General features: G+C 42.7%; 1 protein-coding gene across 1 annotated transcript in view; it reads right to left on the bottom strand.

Annotated features, from left to right (window-relative positions):
* The window catches only part of arsj (arylsulfatase family, member J), a 38,352-nt gene extending 13,266 nt beyond the window's left edge, over nt 1-25,086 (bottom strand). The window contains exon 1 of the mRNA XM_031299850.2: nt 24,163-25,086. Within this exon, the coding sequence (XP_031155710.1) occupies nt 24,163-24,473 (311 nt within the window). The 5' untranslated portion in view covers nt 24,474-25,086. The remainder of the gene's footprint in view (nt 1-24,162) is intronic.
* Nucleotides 25,087-27,624: the final 2,538 nt, after the last annotated feature.

The following is a 27,624-nucleotide window of genomic DNA, read 5'->3' as shown; positions in this document are numbered from 1 at the left end:
GCAGGTGGGCCGTGTGTGAGTGAATGGGGGCGGGGCTGCGCGGAGGAGAGATCCAATCACAGGCACAGCTTTACAGAAGAAATGGGTCACGTAACGCAACATTAAACCATATCGATATAAACGACATCGCTTCGTTAGTGGAGAGGCAGCGGATGCAAGGACGTTAGGTGCACCGGTGCGACCTAGGAAAAATCTTAGTCGCACCCTTACAAATTTTGGTCGCACTCTAGAGCCCTGCTCATGGTGTGTTCAGACCGGCTGAAAAGCGAATATTCGCTCCTTGTTATCCCTGTGAGTCTAATCTCAGGATTATATTGTGTTCATTTGTGTTAACTAGCGTTACTCGCACCAATATTGCTGCTTTGTACCGGTTGTGGAAGTCCCAGACACGTCGCAAAATCCAACTGTCTTGTCTGGATTCATAACATCATCCGGAAGAGCAAACAGCTCGGTGAAATTCACTGCCTTCTCCAGGAAGTAATGTCATGTCTGGATGACACTTCCAGTGCCACTTGAGGTACAGATTTTGCTGTGATTTAATCGCAATAAACGGAAAAACATTAAGAACAACCTAGTCTACATCCACGACGTTCCACTTCTGGGATTGCTCCGTTGCCACGGAAATTCCGCTGGATTTCACTCATTTAGGCCGGATATCCTTTTCCTTGGGCTTCCTTTGTGTTGGCGTTCTAAACTCCGGTGGATTTGTGAGGACTATGGTTAACTGCTCCTCAGATCTCTGCAGGGTAAATCCAGACAGCTAGCTAGACTATCTGTCCAATCTGAGTTTTCTGTTGCACGACTAAAACTACTTTTGAACGTACACATTTTCCACCAAAACAAGTTCCTTCCCGAGGCTATTTTGCAGAGGCACCGTGGCTCCATCCGGCGCTTAGCACCGCCCAAGACGATTGTGATTGGTTTAAAGAAATGCCAATAAACCAGAGCACATTTTTCTCCCATCCTGGAATGCTGTGTGGACTCGCCAGACCCTCCTCCGCAGCGCTGTGGAGGAAGGTCTGGCAATGCGAGACTAATAACATCATGATGAAGATTTGTAAAAAGTCTGAATTCATACTTTGTCGGGACTGTTCGCAAGACGACAAGCAAACAACTTTAAAATGCTGAATGGAGTTTGGATCAATCAGAGCTATGCTAACATTTTAGCTGCTCCATCAACACAACAGACACATCATTTCAGGACTTACTAAGGTAGTCCAACTTCCTCGCTTACTTTTCTCCATGAAAGCTCCTTCTTTTGTCCGGTCTCTGTACAAATATGAGGTACTAGCTCTGAGTGCCCACAGACGGCTACAATAATTTGTATCTACATTTCTGATTCAACAATGTCCAGAGATCAGGAGAATCTAAACACTGATAGGCTAGACAGATCTGTTATGAAGTTGATCACCAGTGAGACTGTGAGATTCGTTTTTAGCCATGCAAGCATGGCTATGTCTATGGCAATTTCAGTCCTACTATTGGACATTCATGGGGCCTAGAATGGTAATGAATGGTAAATGAACTGCATTAATATACATATATAGTTTTGGGTCCCGAACATGGTACTTTTTAGGGTAGCGACAGAATTATGTCAATACACATTTGACAGAGAGCACCACACACAGAGCTGTGGTGCAGACGGAGCCAAACTATGTCGTCTCTGCAGCTTGTTTAAGTCACAGTGAGTGACGGCAATGCCGGTTAAGCGGTTGCAAGTGTGGTCTATGCCCTGTTGACAGACTGACAGGCTGAGGTTGTAGGGCAAGGCAATTTTATTTCTATAGCTCATTTCATCAACAAGGCAATTCAAATCATTTTACATAAAACATTAAAGAGCAATTAAAACGGTCATGAAAGAGGTAAAAAATAAAAGGTAAAGGCTAAAATAGAATTAGATACAAACACATTAATAAAAGTTACAGTGGAGTGTAAGAAATTAATACTTTTTTGATTTAATAGGTTGTATGGACAGGTTTGAGAGGGGAGAGGGAGGTTTTTTGTGTGTGGCATGTAAAATGTTCTAAATAAATAAAATGTTCTAAGTAAATAGGATAAATAGGTTTGGAATTTGTTTTTTTACAACTGAAATTAATTTTTGTTATTACGGAGAAAGTACTGAAAAAAGGTACCGTTGGACACGGGAACTGAATTTCAGGGGTAAAAATGTAAATAGTACCCAACTCTAATTCACACCCAACATTCATACACCGATGAAATCTACCGTGCAAAGTGCCACCTGCTCATCAGGAGGGGAGCAATAGACATTTACATGTACGTTAACACACCGCAATTTGGGGTTCAGTATTTTGCCCAAGGACACTGCAATATGTTGACAGCAGGGGCCAGGGATCAAAACCACGACCTTCCGATTAGTGGACAGCCACCCCATAATGACTTTCCCTAGCCACCACATTGTACTTCATGTGTACACTGGAAACAATGGAGATGGCGGCGGCGGCCGTCTGTCTAATATACTATTTAAAGGTACTTTGCTTTTGTGTCAATTTTATCATCAACTTTTCCCCCAGTGCTTTTCATTTTCATGGAGCACATCATCATGAAGCCCTCTTTAAACTGTACTGTCCATATGAGATACCTCTCAGACATTTGATGATGAATGAGCTATCAATACCAATGATTGCGTGTGGTGAATTGATAGACTGTGGGTGTTATAGCCACAACCATACTTAATGTCTAACTAGGTAACGAAGTGCATAGCTTTTTTATACAGCTCAGCCCGTATCACCTCAACTAACCAATTTCTTTGGGGAAACCCTGACCACTGATGCACCTCAGCACTGCTGTATTTCAATTCCAGCTACAGTTGGCGGAGACTTTCTGGAGGAACTTGGTGGCAGAACTGTTTGTTCTCTAGGGAGAATGACTGCCTGTTCTGCACTGTGCTTTGCTAAAAACAAAATGTCATCTGGGTTTGATGCCTCCAAATCTTTTGGAAATCAAGTTTGGAAACTTTAATGTTTATAACTTGGCAACAATAATTCCAACAGATTTTGAAAGCTGGTTCCCAGGACCTTTATAATATTTAGTCACTAACTCCTCACGATAATAATACGGCACAATTCCGAATTTGATACCTCTATTCATGCAAGTCTTTGAGGTTAGGTCGGTGAATTTAAAATGAGACCACACTGGCCCTGGTGGGAGCCAAGAGAGAGTCTTGGTTTCATATGGCGATGAGAAGAATGTCTTGTCACTTGGTGGTCTAGGCTGGGGGAGACATGCACACTGGGTATAGAGGAGGCATTGTTGGTCTATCATTAGGCGACGAGATTTGAATGCAGTGAACTAAGAAAGGGATGGTAATGAAAAAGTGAATTGAGAGCAACATGTTTTTGAGGGTAAGACAACAACAAGTCAACCAAGCCTGGCATAGGAATGTTTCTTTAGGAAAAAGAAGCTTGTTTACTCCACTTTTTTGTTGAAAAGATCCACATAATATATAATTAACTTGATGAAAAGTGAGTACTTGTAAAACCTTGTTCTCCGTAATCTCTCCAGACTTTCCACAAGCATAGTACATGTTGAACCAAGTCTTGTAACTAGCCAATAAATGTCTATAAAATGACTTTTGGATGGAATATGCTCCATTATGTTCAATCTACTTTTGTATTCATTCCATTTATACAAGGATTGTTTTTCCACTTTTGCCCTTCACTTCATTTATTTTTATTTGCCAATCACTTTTGCATCAATGCCAGGAGAGCAATGGGATTCAGAAAATGAGGCCTTGTAGAACCTGAAGTGAAAAGAATAGATGATGCGACCCAGACAGGATTAAATATATGGAGCCCACATGTGAAAATTCATTAAGACGTGTGTGTGTGTGTGTGTGTGTGTGTGCGTGCGTGCGTGCTTGCGCGTGTGTGTGTAAGACTCGACCACTTAGAGCCCCAACCCCTTCTTTTGCAGCTCCTGCAGGTTTAGTGGTGTTCACATACCAAAAGGTTACAGCCGTGTAATGAGAATGTCATGCTAAGTGCAGCCTGTGATTCCTCCACAAATCAATCAAACCAGCCCAAGGTCTCGAAGGAGAAGGGTATAAGGTGGAGTGCAAAGACTTTAAAAGTATCCCTGAGTTGTTTCTCTTTGACATATGAGGGGGTTCACAAGGGAACTAGGTCTTGAATTTGCAGGGTTTGGGGCACCTGGTGGACAGTTCTAGGTTTTAAGTATTTATGAGGCCTTAAAAATGACTGCAGTAACTACTGCCCTCTGGGGATCTTCCCTCCTGCCCAGCAGTTCTTCCACATGTCCAATGTGACTGATGTATGGGTTCTTTTAAAATAAAGCAGGGCCTGAATGAATAGAAAGCCACAGCATCTCTGCATCCTTTATCCAGTATGGATTCAAGCCACGTACAAGCAGGGAAATATTTCTACAGTGGCTCCATTCCCTATCTTATCATGCCAAAGGGTACTGTTGCATTCCTTGAGTAAAGACTAAATTATAGTCTAAACACTGCTATAATCACGCTATCTCTCTGGTTTATTTACACAAGCGTTGAGCCACAAGGTCAACAAATCACAAACCATTAAATTCAAATCTCCAAACAATCACAAGACAGTCCCACAAGACAAGTGCATTGGCCACCAATCCAGCCACTGAGGTTGTGGAGGTTCCCGAGCAGACCAGCTGCCCAGGTTGGGGCCTTCTCGTGTATTCCTGCTCCACGTCCTCCTCACATATGGTTCAAATAAGGAGGCTCAACTCTGCGCTCTGCATTTAATCATAGTCAGCCCCGGAGTAGTTTGTCTTACTTTGCTCTTCTTTTCAGCAGGCTCTTCATTTACTTCCTTGCTATCTCTGAATATCTCTGTTAAGTTTCCTCCTGCCTTAGCCTTATGTTCTCTTTTTTTCAGGACATCCTATTAAACAAATGCAAATCCGAACTTCTTCAGAAACCTTATTCGTCACCCCAAACATTCACTTGCTCGGGACATCTTTGCACAACTTGACACAGAGTTCCAGGACAGACTGGTGTGGGGCGAGGAAGGGAAGGGAAAGAGAGACAGATCACTGAAACAACAAGAAAAGGGTGAGTGAGAGGCTAAGATGAGTTTGAGATAAGTGTGGACAGATGGGAAGTGTGTGAACAAGTAGGAGCCAGAGTTGTAGCGAGTGAAAAAAAGCTGCTTTGAGCAAATACACAACCCCATTCTCCTTGTGGTTGAAGACCAGATTCCAGTCCAGTGGGCTATGATATAAGAGCACAGTGTTCAAGGATGACAGAAGAGCTTTTTGGAATCAAGCCGCAGTCCTTGCTTGAGGCCTGCTACTTATTGCCCAGGGACGCCAGAGTGCATTCTTTATCTTTAGTTTGTTGATGGACGATAGCTCATTCAGGGATGTAGGAGAAATTTAATTTTGTTTCAAATAGGGATGCAACGAACCCAGAGTTCGGGTTCGGCCGAACTTTAGAATTTTTTCCCACCGAACTGAACTCTACCAAAGAGAAGTAACAAAAGACGAAACTCGAGAAAAAGAGGCAAACGTTAAAGAGTATAGAACTAACTAGAGGCGAAACTCAATAGAACGTTCCATTGCAACAAACGCACCCAAGACCGAGCTGCAGCTCCGCCATCTTGGACTGAACACAAAACAATGTTCTATTGAGTTTAGCCTCTTGTTACTTCTATATTCTTTGTAGAGTTACGCTTGCACTATGCTGGTCGACGTAATGACGGCGCCGTTGATTACAGTAAGGTGTTTACGTAGGTGGAGCGTTCAATGCAGTAGGCTGTGAGAAAGTGAAAATGGAACTTGTGAGAAAATGTGTTTGGCAGTACTTTCAGTCAAAAGAAGGCCATGCAAGTAGAGCTACATGTTCAATTTGCAATGCCGATTTGTCTCGTGGGGGCAAGGATCCTAAACAATACACAACATCACCACTGTTAAGACATTTGCGTATGAGTTGTGCATGAAGGAATCTACAGACAGCAGCCAAAATGCAGCAACTTCAGGTAAGGAAGGACAGTCACAGCTAAAAACTTGTGTTAACCAGACAGTGCCTCTCCCGGCCTGTCAGCTGTTCTCTTGGCAAATGAGTCTCCCTACAGTGGGAGTGGAGCGACTGCTGCTCGTTAGCTAACGCTAGCTTTCTAATTTCACTCACCCAACATGCCTTCATCATACACTGGTTAGCGAAAATTTGCCAAACAAAATTGTCACTCAGCAGGCAATAGCGATGTGCTTTCCTACGATGTGAAAAGAGCGTGTGAAGTCAACATTAAGTTGTTACATTGAACTATTTTAGAGGCTGTGGACGTTGTTTAATTCATTAATGTGTTTACTGTGTTAATGGACTGAGGATCAGAATCAGAAAAGCTTTATTGCCAAGTATGTTTTTAACACATACAAGGAAATTGTATATTGGTGTTGTTGGTGCATGTCACAAATTCTCTAAATAGAATATAAACAATATAAGTTAATTATAAGTATATGTACACAGTATACAGTATGTATTAAATTAAAAATAAAATATTAAAAATAAAATAAAAGATAAAAGATGGGCATAGAGGATGGGAGTAGAGTTCGGTTCGGTGTTCGGGAGAATCTTAACCAGTGGGTTTGGTATTCGGCCGAACCCCAAAAATCTGGGTTCGGTGCATCCCTAGTTTCAAATATGTTTTTCTTTGCTTGACAAGAGTGACTGCATCTTAAACACTTGTGGCCAAAGGAGAAGGTGGGCAGGGTGACTATGAAGACAAGATTAGGACATTCTGTACAGTTCAGGTTGTTCTGTACAGTTCAGGTTGCCTTGTCTGCAATGTAAATAGAGATGTTAAACCAGCTATAACTTGCTGTGGCCGGTTCCATGAAGCTCCTTAATCTTCAGTAAAAATAAATTTAAGGTTTCCTTAGAAAATTCACCTTAACCTGCAATTTCCACCAACTGCGGACAGCTGCGGATCCGCTCCGGAACGGCGGCGGAGTCATTAGGTAGGGCTGAACGATTTTTGAAAATAATCTAATTGCGATTTTTTTCCCAAATATTGCGATTGCGATTCGATATTCGATTATTTTTTTAAGCTCTTTGTCTTCTGTATTATTCAACAAAGACAAACAATAAATCATTTTATAGTATGAACAACACACAATTACACACTAGACAGTTAAATAAGTAAAAATATAGTATATATAAATATATATATATATATATATATACACACTAGTGGTGGGCCGTTATCGGCGTTAACGTGCTGCGTTAACGTGAGACTCTTATCGGGCGATAAAAAAAATATCGCCGTTAATCTATTCTCAAAGTTGGGTTGGGAGCTGGGTCTATACTACGCAAGCTATGATGACTTTCACCTTGATATTTTAGCGCGGATGTATACCTAGCCGAATTGCACTATAGGGGGCGAGAACGAGTCTTCGAACCTGTGAAATTACCACATCAAACGTGACGTGCTAACATGGATGCAGCTATGAAGCCGCCGGGTTTGCTTCAGGGAAAATTTATTTTTAAGAAGCTTCCCAACGGAAACCTCGACAAGACTAAAGTTGTTTGCACCTTGTGCAAGGCGGAATTAGTTTACTGTAGGAGTTCTTCCAGTCTCAAGTACCACCTAAACCCAAAGCATCCCTTAGCTAATGCGGAAGATGCCGGGCCAAGCACTGATGTAGCGCAGGGGAAGAGTCGTCGTCAAACTACTATGTTTGAGTGCAACCGAGGCAAGCCCATCAGCACAGCTCTATCAGCCAAGCTAACTAATCTCCTCGCTCAGTGGATTGCCACCAGCTGCCGGCCCATCAGCGTGTTTGAAGATGATGGGCTCGAGCTTGTTCTCCAGGCGGCCACAGGTGACCCATCTTACAAACTACCTGCGAGGCGAACTATCATGAGGAGAATACATGACCAGCACGCCGCAGAGAAAGCCGCAAAAGATGAGAAGATGGTAGAGGCGAGGTGTGTAGCACTGACTGGGGACCATTGGACATCTGTCAACAACGATAACTACCTCGGCGTTACTGTACACCTCATCGATGCCAGCTGGGAACTTCACTCCTTCGCTTTAGGTAGGCTACGTTATGTAATTTTAAATTACTTAATTTAATTACTTAGCCTATTAATTACCACGACACCACGAATTACCACCACATTGTTTGCTTCTTGATGATTGCTAGTTGTTAACAACTAGTAGTGAACTTATTCTGATCTACTTTGTCTGTCTGTTAGGTGTGATGAAAACAGAGGAGCGTCACTTTGCAGAAGCGTGTGCGAGGCAGTTTCTCGACGTCGCTAATCAGTGGGGGATAGCTGACAAAATCAGCACTATTGGAACAGACAGTGCTCCTAATATGGTGGCAGCAGGGAGGTTACTGCCATTCGAGCATTTGCCCTGTGTTGCGCATGTTGTACAGAGAGCTATTGTAATGTCACTTCGGGAAGGTGGTTTTGATGGTGCACTGGCCAAGTGCCGTAAAGTGGTCGGACATTTCAAACACAGTCCGGCCAACAAGTCCAGCAAGCCTCCCTTGGACAAGTTCAGGAGCCACTCGTGCAAGATGTTCCAACACGGTGGAATTCCACCCTTGAGATGATCAAGCGCGTGATGCGCAACAGAGACGCACTGCACACAACGCTGTCTCAGCAGAAGCACAATCTGGCCCTCCCAACAAATGCTGAATATGAGAAGTTGGCAAAGCTAGAGAAACTGCTGGAGCCATGCAGGTATGGTCTACAAAGATAGCGTGATCATGAATTGGCATACAAGTTCTTTTAAATGTCACTTTGTATTTAAGAAACACGTGCCCTTAAATGTAATGTGATTAAGAACTTTAAAAATGTGTAATCTGAGTTAAATGAATCAGTCATTAATTATTTATTGCTCTGTTTCTGTCTGTGTGTGTGTGTGTCTGTCTGTCTGTCTGTGTAGGTACATCACTGAGCTCCTTGGTGGGGATAAGTATGTATCCTGCTCTGTGGTTCTACCTGCCCTGTGCCACCTCCAGCAGGCGATGAAGATCTCAGATGATGATCCTGCCTATATTGTGCGATTCAAGGCTGCCTTCACCAAGGACCTCAACCAGCGGAGCGAGAAAATAAACCTGGAATGGCTTAAGGTATATCAGACTGACCAGAAGATAACTGCATTGTTTGACCATTATAGACTGTTAAGCCAGTAGATCGGTCAATGAATAGATGAATGAGTCATGAAGAAATATGGAGGTTGGATTTGGAAAGTGAAATTTTCATCAATCAATAATTATTTTTTATTCATCAAAGGTGGCGACTGCTCTAGATCCATGATTTAAGGACCTCAAGTGCTTGCCCAGAGCAGAGAGGGAGCCAGTGTGGGCAAAGCTAAGTGAGTTGGTGAAGGGAGAAGAACCTGCTCTGCAGCCACTCGGGGAGGAGAACCCTGAGCCACCCAAGAAGAAAACAGCCCTGCTACTGATGGGATCAGACTCAGAATCAGATGAGGAGACACCAGAAGACAATACTGTGGAGAGGTACAAGGTAGAGCGCAGTGCCAGTCTAGATCAGTGTCCACTGAAGTGGTGGTCGGAGCACACTGCTGTCTATGGTAAGATGGCCCACATTGCCCGTAAATACTTGGGGACTCCTGCCACAACTGTCCCATGCGAGAGACTTTTTTCTTTAGCAGGCCATATTGTGCAGAAGAGGAGATCTAGTTTGTCACCAGAAAATGTGAACAAGCTGGTCTGCCTGAGTGACTGGTGGAAGAAGGAGAAATAGAGCTTGGACTGATTGACACAAAGCTACTGACTGTAAAACAGTTCATCACGACCTCTTATGTAGGCCTACAGGTCTAAATTCATGTTTAACTGAATAAACAGTTAGTAAACACAAGTACATCTTATTGAACATGATTTATTTTCATCACCAATGATCATAGTAGAACAGCTTTCTCAAGCAGTTTGTGATGCATTTTGGAAACAGGAGATGAGCCCCTGGTCTAATGCGCCACCTGGCTTGAGAAACCTGTTCTCAAAGACTTACTTTAAGTCATTATTTGGGTAGCACACATATTCTGAATGCCTTCGGCAGAATTCAAATGAGCCATTTTAATCTAGATTAATCTAGATTAATTCCAAGATTACAGTGAGATTAATCTAGATTAAAAAAATGAATCTATGCCCACCACTAATATATACATAAATATACACACACACACAGTGTATTTTTTTACAGTGCACAGAGAGGAGCTGCCTCCAGCCCCTCCCTCTCGTGAAGTTGCGTGCCGTGTGCATGACACCGAACGTTGCACTTGCTCAGAGAGGCTATTGTTACGTTAGCATGTTGCTGGTGTTCTTGCCATGGGATTAACTGTACTAATAAAACTGTTGAAACACCGCAGCCCCGCTGCTGTGAAAGCTCCCCGAACGTCATTTATCAGTCTGATTGTTAACCCTCTCAGTGGCAGCTCCTCCACTCCATATCTTTATAACGGAGCTAACCGCTAACCAGAGTTAACCGCTAATCAGAGTTAACCGCTAATCAGAGCTAATCGTTGCCAACCGAGCCTTCAGTTCTGCATGCCTGTATCCATTAACTGCATGTATGGACTCGAGCCCGAATAAAACCCTTCATTTTATTAAAATGGCTGTAAAAGTTTTAAACTACAACTCAGAGTTGTTTGAATGACAGAAATCAGCTCAGGGTACGGCGTGCTAAATTATGCCGCCTTCACACTGGCAGTTGAAATCAGCTCCGATACGGCTTCGAAACGACCGGAAGTCATTCATTTCCTATGGAGATTCGCAGACTGCATGCAAATGGGTCCGAACTGGGTCCGAACGAGTGCGGTGCGAAAAAAATCGTGTCAGTTGGTCATCTGGATGCGTTAAAAAAATTGAACTCTTGCGAAAGGCTACGGACAGTTCCTATCCGACAATTCCAGCGTTGCTATGGTACTGATAAACAAACCTGCTAATGCTAATTAGTTAGCTAGCAACAGACATCGAACTATTGACATTATACCACTATATCACATTTAACCGACGTGACATGTCAACGTCCTAGGCAACTTTTCTCCACACAGCAGCCTCTCTATTTATATCTGTATAAGAGAGGTCATAGATAATTGTACATTCAGACACTTATCAGTTGTTCAAGTCTCTCTGCCATTTTTGTGAGTCGCTTCCGAAGCTTTTCCACGGTGTAGTACGACGTCCGCTGGGGGTGTATTGCGTATTACGGAGCTGATTTCAACTGCCAGTGTGAAGCCGGCGTGATTAGCGCTTGCGAGTCACGTGACCAAATCGCAGCCTTTGCGATTAGGAAATCACGTTTTAACATATCGCGATATTATCGCAAATGCAATTAATCGTTCAGCCCTATCATTAGGTTTCCATTAAAGTCAATGTGTGTATTTTCACTGACTCTGTCCCAGCTCCGGTGATCTGCAGCCCTCCGGAGCAGATATGCAGAGCTTCTATTTTTGCCGGATGCCGGAGAGCTCTGCAGCAATTAAGCACAGGGCAGATTGTGCGGGACAGGAAGTCGAGCACAGAAACAAAATAAAACATCCGGTTCATTTTCAAAATAAAATACACCGTGCTCACGGCGGGTCATATTTCAGCAGGTCAGCACAGAGTTGTTTCCCCTCTACTCCTCTGGATGGAAACAAACTGTTGTTGGTTTTGTGGTTCTGTTTATAGAAACTACATCCTGTTATATTGCACGATCATACGTGAATTCGCGGGATCTCATGGGTCCTCGTGACTTCAGCTGTCAATCATGGTCGCAGCCGTTCTGCAACAAATCCGGACCTGGTGGGTATTGAAGGACGGCGGAGCACGGAGCCGACACGCAGCAGAGCCGTTCCGCAGCCTTTCCGCAGTTGGTGGAAATTGCAGGTAAGTCCTGTCCTTAGGATATTTCCTTGAATACTTAGGTTTTCATACAAATGTTGGACATTTTGAGCGTCAACGACTTCATTTCCTGTATTCTGATACATTTTTATGCACCAATTTATGGTGAAAACTTATTTATGTTAAGGAAAACACAATTCTGGTGGCAGGTAAAAATTCAAAATACACTACTGGTCAAAAGTTTGGGGTCACTTAGAAATTTCCATTATATACAGAATACCAGCTGAGATCAGTTGCATTGGTTTTTTAACCAGGGCAGCAGTTTTCAGATTACATTATGTGCTTACATAATTGCAAAAGGGTTCTCCAATGTTTTCTCAGTTAGCCTTTTAAAATCAGATTAGTAAATAGAATGTGGCTTTGGAACATTGGATGAATGGTTGCTGATAATGGGCAATGTAGATACTGCATTAAAGATCAGCCACTTCTTTTTACAACAGTCGAGAACCCTTTTGCAATTATGTAATAGAGGTGTTGAAATCAATCAAATAATCGATGCATCGGGATGCAGACGTGGACGATGCTGCATTGATGCAGTGGCCGACCATATAACGCAATGACGTCGCTCGTTAATTTTCCGGCCGCGGCATAAACATTCAAATGAAAAATAACATTCTCAGTAGCCTAACCCGTTTCACACATGCACACACAGACAGACAGACGGAGACAGGCAGACATGCACACAGACAGACAGACACAAACAAATACAGACACATACGCGCAAAACGGCTGAGCAGAGACACGGGAGAGTGGAGAGAAACGCAAATCGAGAAGAGGAAAGAAAACACTGAGAAACATCGAGAGACACTAGAATAGTTAGCTTGGAGAAGATCTAAGTGGAGTAACGAAGCTGAAGAGGTGTAGCTACAGCTACGGCACTTTTCTTGTCTAACAGCCGTGGTTTAGAACAAACGTTGTGCTAGTGTGCCTGGCTAAAGTTGGAGCTAACGGACTAGCTAAAGTTGGAACTAAGGGCGGAGAGTTGCTGATTCGGAGGACGCTGATTTCGGACCGGAGAGGACGACAGCGTGTTTCCCTGCTGACGAGGACTTTGCCATAGCAGGTGACTGGTTTTCGTTAACGTGTTTCTTGGACTAACAGCTAACTGTAAGTTGGATTTCTGTGTTTGCTTCACTAAAGATAACGTCCTGCACGTCCACACGAGCTACCATCAGGCCCGCAACGTTTTTTTTTTCCTCTTGGCGTGTGTGTGTGTGTGTGTGTGTGGTAACACAATGGTTTAATAGGGTTTGAGTAAGTTTTACATTGAAACTGCTGTAAGGATGAATCATTTTGTGTAGCTGGAGTGTTTTAAGTGGAAACTGATAGAGAAACGGGTAAAGGGGTAGTTGTGTATAATATCATCTAAAGAAATATTGCAGTTAGCATATTTGAAGGGTTTGATTTGTTTTGTTTTTGTTATTCAATCTAACGGCTAAATATTATTTGTACATTTAAGTTATCGTTCAGTAAACAATACCTTTTTTGTTAAAGAGTTGTCTGGGGTCAGTTATTCTACAGCTCAATGAATTTGCAGGTTAAAAGTAGGGTGGTATATGACTTATCCAAAATAGGTAAACCTTCGTGGTAGTTACCTTAAAGAAATGAACCCAAACTCTTCATCATTCCAGTCTAAAAAGGTGTTTTAGAGGGAAGTGTTTTAATGTCCCACTGAATCCAGACAGACACCTGGAACATTCAATCCAGTCAGCTACACAGTAAAAAGTGAAGCGTTATGTGGCAACAAAAGTTAAGTTTAGGCACCGAAACGACTAGTTAAGTTTAGGAAAAAGACTTTGGATTAAAACACTCCCAAGGAACACACATTTCCTGGCTGAAAGTTTTGTTTTCCCCGGGAAGTGAACTCCGCTCCTTGGCTTGAAAGTTCTGTGTTTTTATGTCCACCCATCCACCCTGATGTCGAGTGGAAATCATACGAATTACAGTGCTTAACTTTTCGTAACTTCTCGAAGGTACGGTTCATGAGAACAGGCTGATTATATGCAGTGGTAGTGTAGCGAAATACCCCTATGGTTCGGCATGCATCTGAACCGCAGATTAATTGCAAAGTTGAACCATCATTGTGTAAGATACAGTTTTACTGCCGCTGCTACGTGAACAGGGCTCAGCAGTGAGATGGAGCAAGACGACATCTCTGCAGCTTGTTCAGGTAACGGGGAGTCAGGACAAAACCGATAAAGAGGTCGCAACAGTGGTTACACTTTTCACGCGTACTCCCGGACGGTTCGCATCAGGTTTGAAAACCAACTGTACCAAAACACTGAATTGGACTACTACTAACGCGATTACGAGACATTTTTAACTGGTTATGAAACTGTCTCAATTTAATACTGTTGCCATCAGACGCCGCCTGACAGCAGTGGCTTCTCTCTGCGTCACCGCTCCCTAGGGCAGCACGGTCACCGCCCAGTAAAGCCTAGTCTATATCAACATTTCATTTCCAGGATTGTTCAAGTGCCGGCGGAAATTCCGCTGGATGTCCCTCATGTCGCCTTCATCTTTCTTTGTGTTGGCGTTCTAAACTCTGGTCAAAACAATGCAGCTGGCTTATCAGCGCCAGCCGCATGTGTAAAATATATGGAGTGTGGATGAGAGGGGAGTTGGCGGCTGGAAGTCAAAGCCGTTTTGGCACTGGTGATTTTCCTTCTGCGCTTGCAAAAACCTCTTCAGGGGGCACCAAAAAGGTCTCTATGCAGGAAAAACCCTGTTATGGCTTAATATATTGTTCTAAAAAGAGTGTTTTGGGGTAGGAACAACCTGCGAGATTATAGATTAAGTCAGCACTTAGTTTCTTCTTTGGCTAACAAACTCGCACAGGATTTGAAGCACCCAACACAGTGCAGCTGCACTCCCTGCTGTCCTGCAGTTACTAACTGCACTTTGCTCCTTTGCCACTGCTCTTCCAGTCTGTTATTGGTGATGTTTTTGGAGTAAGTGAAGTCCAAGGTATGCAGAGTTGTACGTAGATTCTCAAATGCTCTCAGTCTAACTTTTTTTTCACTTTGCATTTCAGACATTATGTTTTTAGCAATACAAACGAAAACAAATCTTGGGTCGGTGTTCCAGCACTTTGGCAACTGTGAAATATTCATAATGTTTTTAAGCAGCTTAGTTTTTTTCTTACTTCTCCTCAACTAAGAAAAAATAGTACCCTACTGTAAGTAAAATCATTATCAGAAAAACTTAGGAGGCTTTGTGCATTGGCCACTAGTATATACTCCACTTTTACCTGCAGGTGTTTAACTGAAGAGTCAAGAAAAGAAGTGCAAAGGGTTAGAGATTTAGCGACTGATACAAGAGGTGAAAGGTGTATTTATGATGTATGGAACGTGCCAGAAAGTCCACATGCTGGATTTGTCTAGACAGGTACGTTGACTCTCAAACTCTGGAACATTCATCTTTGACACTCCAGAAGAATGTTGACTAAATTACAAAGGACCCAAAAAAAGTGGAAAGGTCCAGAAATATTGCTTCACCATGTCATGTGTACATTCCTCGAACATATTTAACATTTTTTTAAGTGTAGGGGCTGCCCGGAGGAGCAACCTCTGCCCTCCTCTTTGGCAACCCACTTCTGTTGATCAGTAAAGATCAGCGGGAGTGGGATCGGGTTGAAAAGCATAATAACTCTAGATTGAAGGAAAGCTCTGACTCTAAGCCTCTAATCTCATCAGGGCAGCTTAAAGAAAACCAGACAGGTTGATTTTTTTCTGATGCTGTGAGTTTCCCAGGGGGTGGACAGCATGGGAATCTTTTCTAAGCTCCTGTTACTGGAAGGTTAAAGTGCTTTGCTACGGTTCCAACAGCAGCTGTACACAACTGCTTTTCTTTATCTGCCAGGTCCGTTTTATCAGATCATTAAGTTCATATCTTCATAAATTACCAAAAAAACAAAAGCACTCTAGCCATTTTAACATGGACCCTATTTTCTCATTTGGTTTACTTCTGACCATAGTCTTATCAACTTTTTCAGGACTTCTTACTGTACAAAATGTCCTGCTGCTTCCCAGGGTGTGCAGTCACAGCAAGTAAACCAACCAGAAATCAACTGCCAACATTACTCCACTGGAATGCAATAAAAGGTCAAAGTAAGCAGTTTTATTAATACTGTGTTTCCCATACATAGGTTGTACTTGGGCGCACCGCCCAGGTAGATTAAGACCCGACCAGGTAGATAACATCCAAATTACATTTTCTCACAATCAACAATGTATTTTTTACAGCGCACAAATACCAGCAGCCTCCAGCCCCTCCCCCTTGTGAAGTCACGCACCGCGTGCATGACAGCGTCAACGCTGCACTTCAGGCTCACCCCTCAGTCACATTACCTACAAGAGACAGTGACAAAGCGGCAGGCTGCAATTCATTTTCAATGGTGGAAAATGCTTCAGGACATCGTATTTCTGTATATATCTGATATGTTTGGCATTTTATCTCATATATTTTGTTACCCCTATCGAGAAATAAATACTTTTAAATCCAAAAACATTGTTCTTGTGACTTGTTGACAATACCTCTGAAGTGACTTGTAAGACGTGCTTGAAGGTAGCGCCAAAGAATTTCTGTTTACTTTTGCCAAGCAACCAGGAGTAGGCTAGGCACACCCAGGAACGCCCATCAAGCGAGTGCGTGTCGCTGTCTTTTGTAGCTAATGTGACTGTAGGGTAGGGCTGAACGATTAATTGCATTTGCAATAATATCGCGATATGTTAAAACGCGATTTCCTAATCACAAAGGCTGCGATTTGGTCACGTGAGTCGCGAAAGCAAATTAGTCTGCACTCCGCATAGAAAGCATCAACTTAGCACGCTAACGCTACGCCGTTTCTGTCATTCAAACAACTCTGAGTTGTAGTTTAAAACTTTTACAGCCATTTTAATAAAATGAAGGGTTTTATTCGGGCTTGAGTCTATACATGCAGTTAATGGATACAGGCACGCAGAACTGAAGGCTCGGTTAGCAACGATTAGCTCTGATTAGCGGTTAGCTCCAGTTAGCTAGCTCCGTTATAAAGATATGGAGTGGAGAGAATGCCGCAGGGAGGGGTAACAACCAGACTGATAAATGATGTTCTGGGAGCTTTCACAGCAGCGTGGCTGCGTTGTTTCAACGGTTTTATTAGTACAGTTAATCCCACGACAAGACCAGCAGCAGGAATTAGGAGGAGACAGTGTTGAGATTTTTAATAACATTTTTAATAACTGTCTATGTGGATCATAGTATTAAGGTTAAGTTACATATAATAGCCTAATTGGGCTCTGGGTATTCAGGTATTTTATCTGCTGAGCCATAACATTTGACAAACCAACCAGATTTAAAGCACATCATGGCTACACTTCATCTGTATCATCTTTTAGTCTGATATGTTTAATATGTAAATAGTTATTTATTTCGAAATTATGTGTTAATGTTATGTAGCCTAGTCATTGTTATCAATAAATAGTTCCTTTGTTTTACTAGTGTTTACAGAACCCAGCCATCACGTAGTAAGTAAATTGTCAACCTGTGGGAAACACTGTAATAACTTTAAATGCAGTATACTATATATGTAGCTACATGTCTCAGATAACAATAACATGTGTATATTGAACATGCTCCTGCATTAGAGCTAGAGCTGGGCCATATGGACTAAAAATATTTTGGCATTTACAGGCTGAATGGCGATGCATGATATAAATTTACAAAGTGTGCTAAATGTTCAGTTGTGAGTCAAAGCCAAATGTGGGATGTCACAAGCACTTATATCGAAACAGACATTGATCAAATGACATGCAAAGACAGGGTTTCCTTCCCTGTTTTGAAAATATATATCTATAAAACATTATCAAATTGCCTACATTAAATAACCTATATTAAATAAAAAGAGGCCTCTCTCTGAGAATGCTCCTTCACTTGTTTTCAACAACAATGACTGACTGATTCAAATAGAGTACAATTACAGGTTTTCCTCTCCTGTTTAACAATGAAACCTACACTTAGTACCACTTTACTGTTAATTCCTCCAAAGTGGAACAGGTCCTAACTAGACATTGAAATGAACAATGGTTATACATGTGTCCTAAACCAGTTCCCAAACAGCCATGATCTACACAGGACACAAGATGATTAACAAGAAAGGAAATGTCATCAGACATTTCTCTAAATGTTGCTTCTTCTCTTTTCAGGCTTCTAAAAACTATTCAAATCACTTAAGCCTAAACCAATCTGTGATGGAACATCACTTTTTGGTTGACACATGCAACCGTGACTTTGGTTCATGTCTGAACCAAATTTAGATAGTTTTGAACCTAGAGATGTCTTTTGACCTGCAAATCACAAATCATACTTTGGAGACTATCCTGGTTCCACAACTGCATAATCACTGCAAGACCACTGAATTAGGCACAGAGCTTTGGAGAGCGTCCAGCTGACAGACAGCTGATGCTTTCATGTTAACACATGGTCAGATAGTGTCTTTTCAGACACTCCTCTACAACCATTCACACAACAACACAACACAACATAAGCCTGGAAACATAAGTGTATCTACAGTCCACATGGATGTTAGCTGTGGCTCCAGTCAGAGGTTGGAGCAGCTTACAGAGAGCAGAGGAACGACTCGGTGGCTGCACTTTTCTCATTATGTTCTCGGACCCCTGCCAAAAAAACGTGCTGCCCAGCAAGCCTCCTCTTTTTTTTACTAAGGAGTGGAACAGATGGAGGGGACAGGAGAGGAGAAGCCCTGCAGAGCTGCATGTTCAAAGAGGGAAACTGCTGATGTGAAACACACTGTAAGCAAACTACAGTACAAAGCCAGACCACAGTTCTGTATCCTGTACCCGTTAACCAGGTCGCCCTCTGATATCTCTTTACAGCTTGCTGTAAGTGGTTGCTAAGGCAACGCTGCTGCTCCTTCAATTGGAAACACAAAAATTAGTTGCCCGCTAAAATCAGTAGCCCACTTACTAATTTTTTTGTGGAGGGGGAACAGGGTTTTTTAAAGTCTGACACAGTGAGCCCCCTTCAGATAAAATTGGGACAACTGCGCCACATAATCATGCTCTAACAGTACGTGTCCACAGGGTTTTTTTGGAGGCAGGGACCACCCCTCTTCTTCCCAGCATTGGATGCTTGATGGGCTCGCAACTAGCAGTTATCAATTTCTCTTCAATGACCACTGACAAGCAAAGAAAACAGGCTCCACCCTCCGAACCGCAATGGATGCACCTGATTGGACGAATGCTTCACTCCTGGGCTGTCTGCTCCCAAATATTAAAACGGGCCAACATGGCGGCCCGTTTGGAAACATTCTCATATTATATGAAAATGGTTCACCGAAATGTGTTTCTGAAAATATCTGATGTGAGAAATAATCTGCAGCTGCTGAATCTAGCCTTAAATATTGATGTCAATATAATATCGATATATTGCCCCGCCCTAGATTGAGCCCAGCCAGAGAGTCGTCCAGAGAACTCACAGCGAGCGAGTGGGCATGTTGATGACACTGCAGCTCGCGCTACGGGTACTAACGAGTGTGAAGAAGAAGACGTCACAAAGACGCCAACGAAAATGACTAACTGGAGAGAAGACGAGATTCTGGCACTTTGTCGGTAAGAAGCGACGCAGAAATTGTCGGACAAATTAAAGAAACGGCAAGAGACTCAGTTGTTGATGACCAAATTACAAACTGTGATCACGGTCCGCATCGTGTCCTACCCCCTACACGCTCCAGAGAGCAGGAGAGAGATCTACAGTAATTAAATTAAGTTTAACGGTATATAGAAATAAATATACCTATACAAGTAGTTATGTCTCCCGTTGTATTGGTTTGCCTCTCTAATGGACATAATGTGAAAAAAAATAGATATTCCAATATATTCAAACATATGTTTTTTTTAAGAAGGAATACTCGGACATCACTTGTGGCCAAATTTGACGATCCTAGCAGATACTGACTCAAACTGCTGGATCAGGTATCGTGACAATGGGGCCAATCTATTCAACTCAATTCTATGTTGTCTGGTCACACGTGTGAGTTCTACATTATGCGTCAGCAGCGCGTTGATGCAGGTAAACTGGTAGCTGAGGTAGCTAACAACAAACACGTCAGCTGCTTGGAGGATTTATTAATAAATAACAATTCAGTAAATGTATATCTCTGTTGAGAGGATTATCCAGCTGGACAGGTTCAGGGTTAGGATTAAGCTAACCCTACCTACTATGGGAGCGAAACGATTTTTATTTGTCTGTTCAAGTTTGATGTGTTACTACCTTTCACAGCTGATCCATCGTTTACATTCCCGGTGTGTGTCCAGAGGAATGTACATTGTCACATTTATTTACTGGATATATTGTTATGATTCTGTAATTACAGTGTAAATGAATAGCTGTGGAAATGCTTTTGCATTTATGAGTGAGTTGTTGTAACATGGTATTGTTCCTTTCAAAACCACACACACATTAAAGTGCAGTAAATACATCCCCAACAGTCTCAGACTGCATTATTCACATCAAGAGTTGGGGGAACATAGAAGTGCATTTAACAGATGTACACTATGTGATTGTAACAGAGAGCAGCCGGCCTGTAATTATTGAGCCTCTGCAACAATATCTATGTATTTATTTGTTACATTTAGCTTTACAAAGTTAGGAAAGTTGTTTAAGTCAAGCCTGATGTTGCCTTACACATAAAAGAATGATTCAGGTCACTTCCACACAGTGAGGCATATAGCTTATCAATTAAACAGGGATATCGGATCGGTACTCAATACAGGTCGACACCCAAAGCCCAGGTATTGGTATTGGGACTGAAAAAGTTGGATGAGTGCATCCAGGGTTTCCCACAGAAACTTTGTTAGTTAAGGTGGTATGGTAACAGAGGAAGTCTAACGTTAACCCATACCGGGACAGCTTTCACCTCGCCATTATATACGCTGTCTGCGTGGAGTTTTGAAAAGTGTAAACACACTTGCAACCGCTTTACCGGTATTGCCGTGACTCACTGTGACTTTAACAAAGTCAACATTGTTTCGCTCCGTCAGCACTAGGGGTGGTACGGTTCACAAAACCCACGGTTCGGTTCGTATCACGGTTTTAGGGTCACGGGATGGTTCTGTACGGTTCTTGTTATTTTTTCTTTTAATCTTTAACACTCCAGAAATATACTTCAGCATATGAGATATAGCTAAAATTAGCATATTGAATGCATGTTGCACAATACATGCACACAGTGGCAGTTCTATCTCTTGTTTTATTTCCACTGTCATCATAGGTAACATGAAATCCAAAATGTTCCCACACACCAGACTTATACGACGCTGGCGCATCCTCCAACTCCGGGCAGCCTTCCTCATCTCTCCCACTTGACATTTCTGCACGTGACGTGACCTGCAGCACTCCACACTCCACCTGAGGAGCGGTCGGCTCGGCGCCTCTCAAAATCTGATGAAAAACTGACCTTTGTCGATCAACAAAACGGACAGATTCAGCAACTGTATGGCCTATTTCTCGCTTAAAATGTTGTCAGAAACACTTTTCGGTGAACTATTTTCGTAAAATACGAGATCGTATCCAGAACGTGACGCCATTCAAGCCAGACTCACGTGACGCGTTCGTCCAATCAGCTGCCATGTGTTGCGTTTGTCACGCTCATCCCCCTCATTGTTCCCAGTAAGTGTTTTAACATAGGTGTATAAAGTGGGCACTACGGCAGTAAGTGGTTAGTGCACATTAACAGTGTACTGACGAACCGTGAGACGCACACACGCTCCGAACCGAGACAAGCAAACCGAGCGGTTCGGATGGTTTTTCATGAACCGTACCCCTAGTCGGCACCACAGCTCTGTGTGTGTGTGTGTGTGTGTGTGTGTGTGTGTGTGTGTGTGTGTGTTGGCAGTTGGAGCTCTGCTCTCTGTCAAGATGCAGAGACGTCAGAGCTTATGCGCTCTAGGGTACTGAAATTTGGCACCGTTTGATTTAAAATGATCCGTCCTCGGTAGTACCGACGTGCCGATAGTTAAGGCGGCAGCCGTGTCTTGCTAAGGCGGCCGCCTAAGCTGCAAAGTGCTGCGGGAAACCCTGGGTGCATCCCTGGCATCCATGGATCTACAGACAACTATTATTGGATTACTGAAGAAAACCTAAAAACACTGATCACATTTTATGTTCCCATTGTACAAATGAAAGAGTTTTTAATAGGGCTGCCAAAATTAACGCAATAACGAGTTAATGCAAATTCCTTTTAACACCAAACAATTTTTTGGCATGCAATTAATCCACGCGCTCTGTTATTTGGGCCTTGGGCCGCTCCATAGTCTGGGAAATCAAGAAGTGCTGCAGTGCTGCCCATCTGTTGTTGCTTCATGGGTTGGAGTTTACCATAATATGCTTTACGTGAGTTAACTATGGACAATCATGCGATATTGCAACACGATTAAATATTTTAATCGATTGACAGCCCTATATTTTACAAGTCGGGAAAAGTTAGGACAACCATTGTCCCGGGAGAAACATTGCTTTGATGAGTATATGTGTCAATAACTAAGTGAATTAATAGCCTGAGCTTGAAATCCAGGTTTGATGAACGCAGTAGGGGTAGGGTTGGGCATCGTTTGGATTTGAACAATTCTGATTCAAATTCCAATCCTTCATTTCCATTCCGGTTCTTATCGATTCTCAAATCCGATTCCTTGAGGGGTGGAGTTGAAACGGGTCACATGCTTATTTCACAGATAAGAGGAACATTTTATTTAGATTCAGTGGTGGTTTACACTTTTACCAGGCTTTTTCAACTTAAAATATAGCCAAACTTTAGAGCGCCGCTTACTGTGCTCCGTGGCTGCAACACAACAAGCACCTGGAAGTACGGTGGTCGCTACAGAAACCAAAACTTGCGTGTGTTAAATTTGGAACCAATGATTGGATTCAAAACCAAACTTTCCAAACGATTCTAATAAAAAAACGATTCCATTGGAATTGGAATTTTTGAAACGATTCCAAGTTGAAACCGGTTTTAGATGCCCAATCCTAAATAGGGGGGCTTTTATCAGTCCTTCCAGAAAAATGCGGAGTTTTTTTGTGATTGTTGTGGGCAAAAATCCTTGATTATGCGGCACGTTTTCTTAAAAAAGGCGATGGAATATGCGGGATATTTATGCAAATTTATGCAATGAAATTGCGGGAACTTGCAAAAACTGCGGTTTCATCATGGCTTCATCACGGGGTTTGCAGCTTTTCGATGTTCATGTCGCATAATTACGTCACTTCATAACGTTCCCATGGCAACAGGGGAAAATGGCTGCTCTTGTGTGAAGTAAACGCAACATTTTTCAACTTTCTGCTAAGATATATGTGTGACTTTTTTGCAACGAAAATGCGGGGATTATGAAATCATGCAAGCCCCGCATATTTTACGCGGAAATCGAATTGAAAAAATGTGGCCCCCACATAAATATGTGGACTATGGCTGATTATGCATTGAACTGTTCTATCTACGCTCCGTAGTAATGGTGGATTACACACTTTGCTGACAGGAATGAAAAAAAACATTTATCCATTCATTATCTGTAGCTGCTTATCCCAGCTGACACTGTAGGCCCAGGACACTGACCTGTGGGCTACCCTGTTATTTGCTCATTTTGTTAAACAGGTGAAAGCCTTAAAAAATTAAGATTTAATGGTTAACCCCATCCATGTGGTCATCTCACACTTGCATGCACCCTATACATTTTACTGACTTCACTTGGGATTTACACTAGGGCTGCAACTAATGATTATTTTCATTGTGGATTAATCTGTCGATAATTTTCTCAATTAATCAATTAGTTGTTTGGTCTATAAAATGTCAGAAAATGGTGAAAAAAGATTTCCCAAAGCCCAAGATTTACTGTCACAGAGGAGTGAAGAAACTAGAGAATATTCCCATTTAACAAGCTGCAATCAGATTTTTTTTTGATTATTAAAATAGTTGACAACTAATCGGTTAACCAATTCATCTTTGCAGGGCCAATTTGCACCATCACATCAGCAGAGAAACCATGCCATAACTGTCTCATTTGACAATTATTAAAATACTTAGTGTATGCTTTAATCCTGATGATCACATCAAACGAATGGGCCCAGTCAGAGGGATGATAGGCCTACTCTCTCAGCTTAGTATGGGGGTTCCAAGCTTTCCTTCTCATTTCAAAGACCCTCTGACACATCCATGGCAGTCTGCCTGGACTCCATTTATCAGATATGTCATCCAGTAAACTCCATAAAGGACCACAGTTAGGGATTTATGCATTAACGGTGTACCTGCCGGTCATGAGCTGGCTCCGGGACGGGCTGCACAGCGGCTGCACGTAGTAATTCTCCAATTTGACTCCCTGGGCGGCCAGCCGGTCCAGAGTCGGGGTTTTGATCTCGGAGCCGTGGTACCCAACATCCCGGAAGCCTTGATCATCCACCAGGATGAACACGATGTGTGGCTGAGAGCTCGGCTTATGGAACTCATTCGCTCGGTTGCGCAGCTCGGCGTCCCAGTTATCCCACGACATCTGAACGCTCCACGTCTGAGAAATGATGAAGCTGAGGAATAAGCTAACCGGCACCCACAAGATAAACATGTTTCAGCCTTTTTCAGACCTCCAGGCGCGGCTAACGTCGGTCAGTGGGCCGGTGTGTGCACGCGGTAACTTGTTGCACATGTTCGGGGGGAACAGCAGCTCGCGTGCATCGTGTTCGCTCCGTTTCTCCACTGACACTGACAGCTTCGCGGTTTGTGGAAGAAAAAGAAAAAAAGTCAGAGGCGACCACAACTGTCGATTAATCCACGTGGAAACCAAAAGCACCTCCTGGTCAGCTGGTGTTTGAGTTTTACAACACACTCTAAATGTTGCTAACCTTCATAAGTCTCCAAACTATATGTGTATAACAACACGGTTTGTCTAGCATTCCCCCGACGGTGTAGTTTCTGTCAAAAGACGCGCAGAGCACCCAGAGTCCTAGCTGACAGTGAAGCAGCCGGTGCAATGAGCTGACAGCAGATGTCCTCCATCCTGTCACACAGCGGTCCTGCCGGGCTGAGAGCACACCGAGGCGCGGAGACACGCATTGATATCTGTCTGAAGAGGCAGGTCCGTTTGGACTGCTGACTGCAGCGCCCAGCACTACACTACGGCACGGTGCGTTCACGAGTAGCTCGAAAAGCTTCAACTCCTGGGTTTAGTTGGAGGTATTGCTGCACACAGTTCAATGGTTCATCTAAACAGTGGCGATTCCAGGATCTGTTAAGTGGGGTGGCACGGGGGGGGGGGGGGGGTATATGTATATCTCCAATGGTATATCTCAATATGGCACACATTTTCTATGGGCTCAGTCTGACACTTAAAAAAAAAAAAAAAAAAAACTCCAGTTAACAATTATTGTAACAATAACTTATATAGTCAATTGGAAACTTAAGCAAAATAAGCTGCCATCTAGTTTCTCTTTTGTAACTGCAGTCTTCTTCACAGAAGATGACATTCAAGTTCACAACAAAACAAACAAAAACAATAAAACAGCCATGTCCATAGTCTTCTCTGAACAATTAAGTGTCTTAACAAACTATTTCCGAACAGTTGAACATATACCACAGGGATAACTACTTTTTATCCCCTGAGAATGATGACTGTATTTTTTCATTCTTTCATGTTCTTCCTAAAGACAGATATGTTTATTTACATTTCTAGCAGACAAGACAACTGTGATTTTTATATTTTCATGTTCTTCTTTAAGAAAATGAGAATGTCCACATTCTCTGGAGAGAGGACTGCTCTTTGAGCTGTCACAATGTCCCCTGCTGTTGAGAACACTCTCTCACTTGCCACACTTGTTGCTTGTACAGCAAGATAACGTTTGGCAAGCTTGGACAAATTTGGGTACTGGTGCTCATTATTTTTCCACCATTTCACTGGATTTGAATCCACAGAAATTACTTTAACCATTTTGTATAGCTGAATCTCGTCATTGACAAGATCAGGCCATGGTTTGGTTGCTTATGATGATGCAGTGGAGGCTGTGCTGAAAAAATCACCAAACAGTTCATTGAGTGCTGTTCTCTTTGCTGGGGGGGGGGCTACCTCCGCTGGTAGCTACAGTTTCAGGATCCTCTGCAGGGTTTTGGCTGGACCCTTCTCCTGAGGCATGAGACTGAAAAAGTCACACAAAAAACACAATTGTTTAAGGTATTGAACTGGCAGAAATTATATTTAAGTGTGACAACAACAAGCAGAAAGGATATTGTGATTAGGCCTATTTATGAAATATTACGAATGTGAAATTATGTTAATACAAAAAAAAACTACTTTACAGAATAACATGGTTATTTCATCACATTAGCCTAAATGCATCACATACCTGTGTGGGATGCTCTTGCAAGATGTTCTCCCCCAGACAATTGAAGATTCCGAGATATGTCATCCAGGTGGGGTAAAGTCTTAAACCTAGGATCCAAGGCAGTGGTCTCATTCAGGAACTGTTGAAGTCTTGGGTCTGAATACCTCTCTTCAAAGTTTGCCTCTATAGCAGATTTAACACCCTTTACAGTTGTTGAATCTGTGTCACTGTGTTTCATAGATGTCAGGATGGTGTGTTGTAGGGGCATGACCATAGACACAGTAGGCTGCTGTTCGGAACTCATCAAGGTTGTGACTGTTTTCAGGGGCTTCAGTACCTGACATACATCTTCCAGAACAGTCACATCTTGATCAGAGAGGGTGATAAGGTCTTTGGCATTTTTTTTGTATGTCTTTTTCTGCAAGTGCAGAATAGACAGCAGCTTGTTGCTCTAAATAGCATGTGATCATGTCATAGCTGGAGTTCCCCTTTGTAATAACATCTTGAACCAGCTTGTGAGGAGGAAGCTGAAGCATGTCTTGTTTTGACTTTAAGACGGCAGCTGCAGTGGTGCGTCTGTGGAAAAAAGTGACCACCCTCCTGACTCTGCCCGAAAGACGGGAAATGTGGTTTACTTCCAACCCCTTCTGGGAGGCCAGATTCACAGCGTGGGCAAAACATCCAATGTGTGGAGACAATCCAGCTGCATGTGAGGCATTGACAATGTTCTTTGCATTATCAGTTGTCACAGGGATGATTGCATTTTGTCTGTCCAATTTCCATTCCACTACCACTTCCATCAGCACTTCTGCCAAATGTTCACTTGTGTGAGCTTCATATATGGGGCGAGTTTGAAGGACTGGATTTTGAATTTACCAGTCATCATTAATGTAATGTGCTGTGACAGTCATGAAGCTCTGTGTTGCTCTGGAGGTCCAGCAACCTGTAGTCAAGGCCACTATATGTGCACTGCTCAGACCTTCAATAACTTTCTCCTTTAGATGATTGTACATGGAGGGTATCACCGTAGCTGTGAGATGCGTTCTACTTGGGATTGAATAAGGTCGCATGTCTGCGGATATGAATACTCCTAAGGCGCATGTAATTGCATTTGCACGAGATGAGTTACTTGGAAGTTTAATTCCAAATGAAGACGGAAGAGTAGTTTATGTTACAGTTGTTGGTTTAATAGATAAATCTATTTTTTGTGGTGCCTGCTGAGATGCCCTGCCATGTTAGTCGTGCTGCCAGTGGAAGAATATGGTACACACACATAGCAGAGCTTGCAAACTCTGGCTTTTTTGTCGACAACGCTAACGTTGTCAAAATAACTCACTAGAAATCCAAAATACTTCCACACCGGTGACTTCAGCGAAATAGGAGGGGGTTCAAGTTATGTCG

This window comes from Sander lucioperca, chromosome 17 (assembly GCF_008315115.2).
Source record: "Sander lucioperca isolate FBNREF2018 chromosome 17, SLUC_FBN_1.2, whole genome shotgun sequence".
In the NCBI taxonomy this organism is placed as follows: Eukaryota; Metazoa; Chordata; class Actinopteri; order Perciformes; family Percidae; genus Sander; species Sander lucioperca.
Note: the sequence above shows the minus strand (reverse complement) of the source record. Positions and strands in the feature narration are given on the sequence as shown.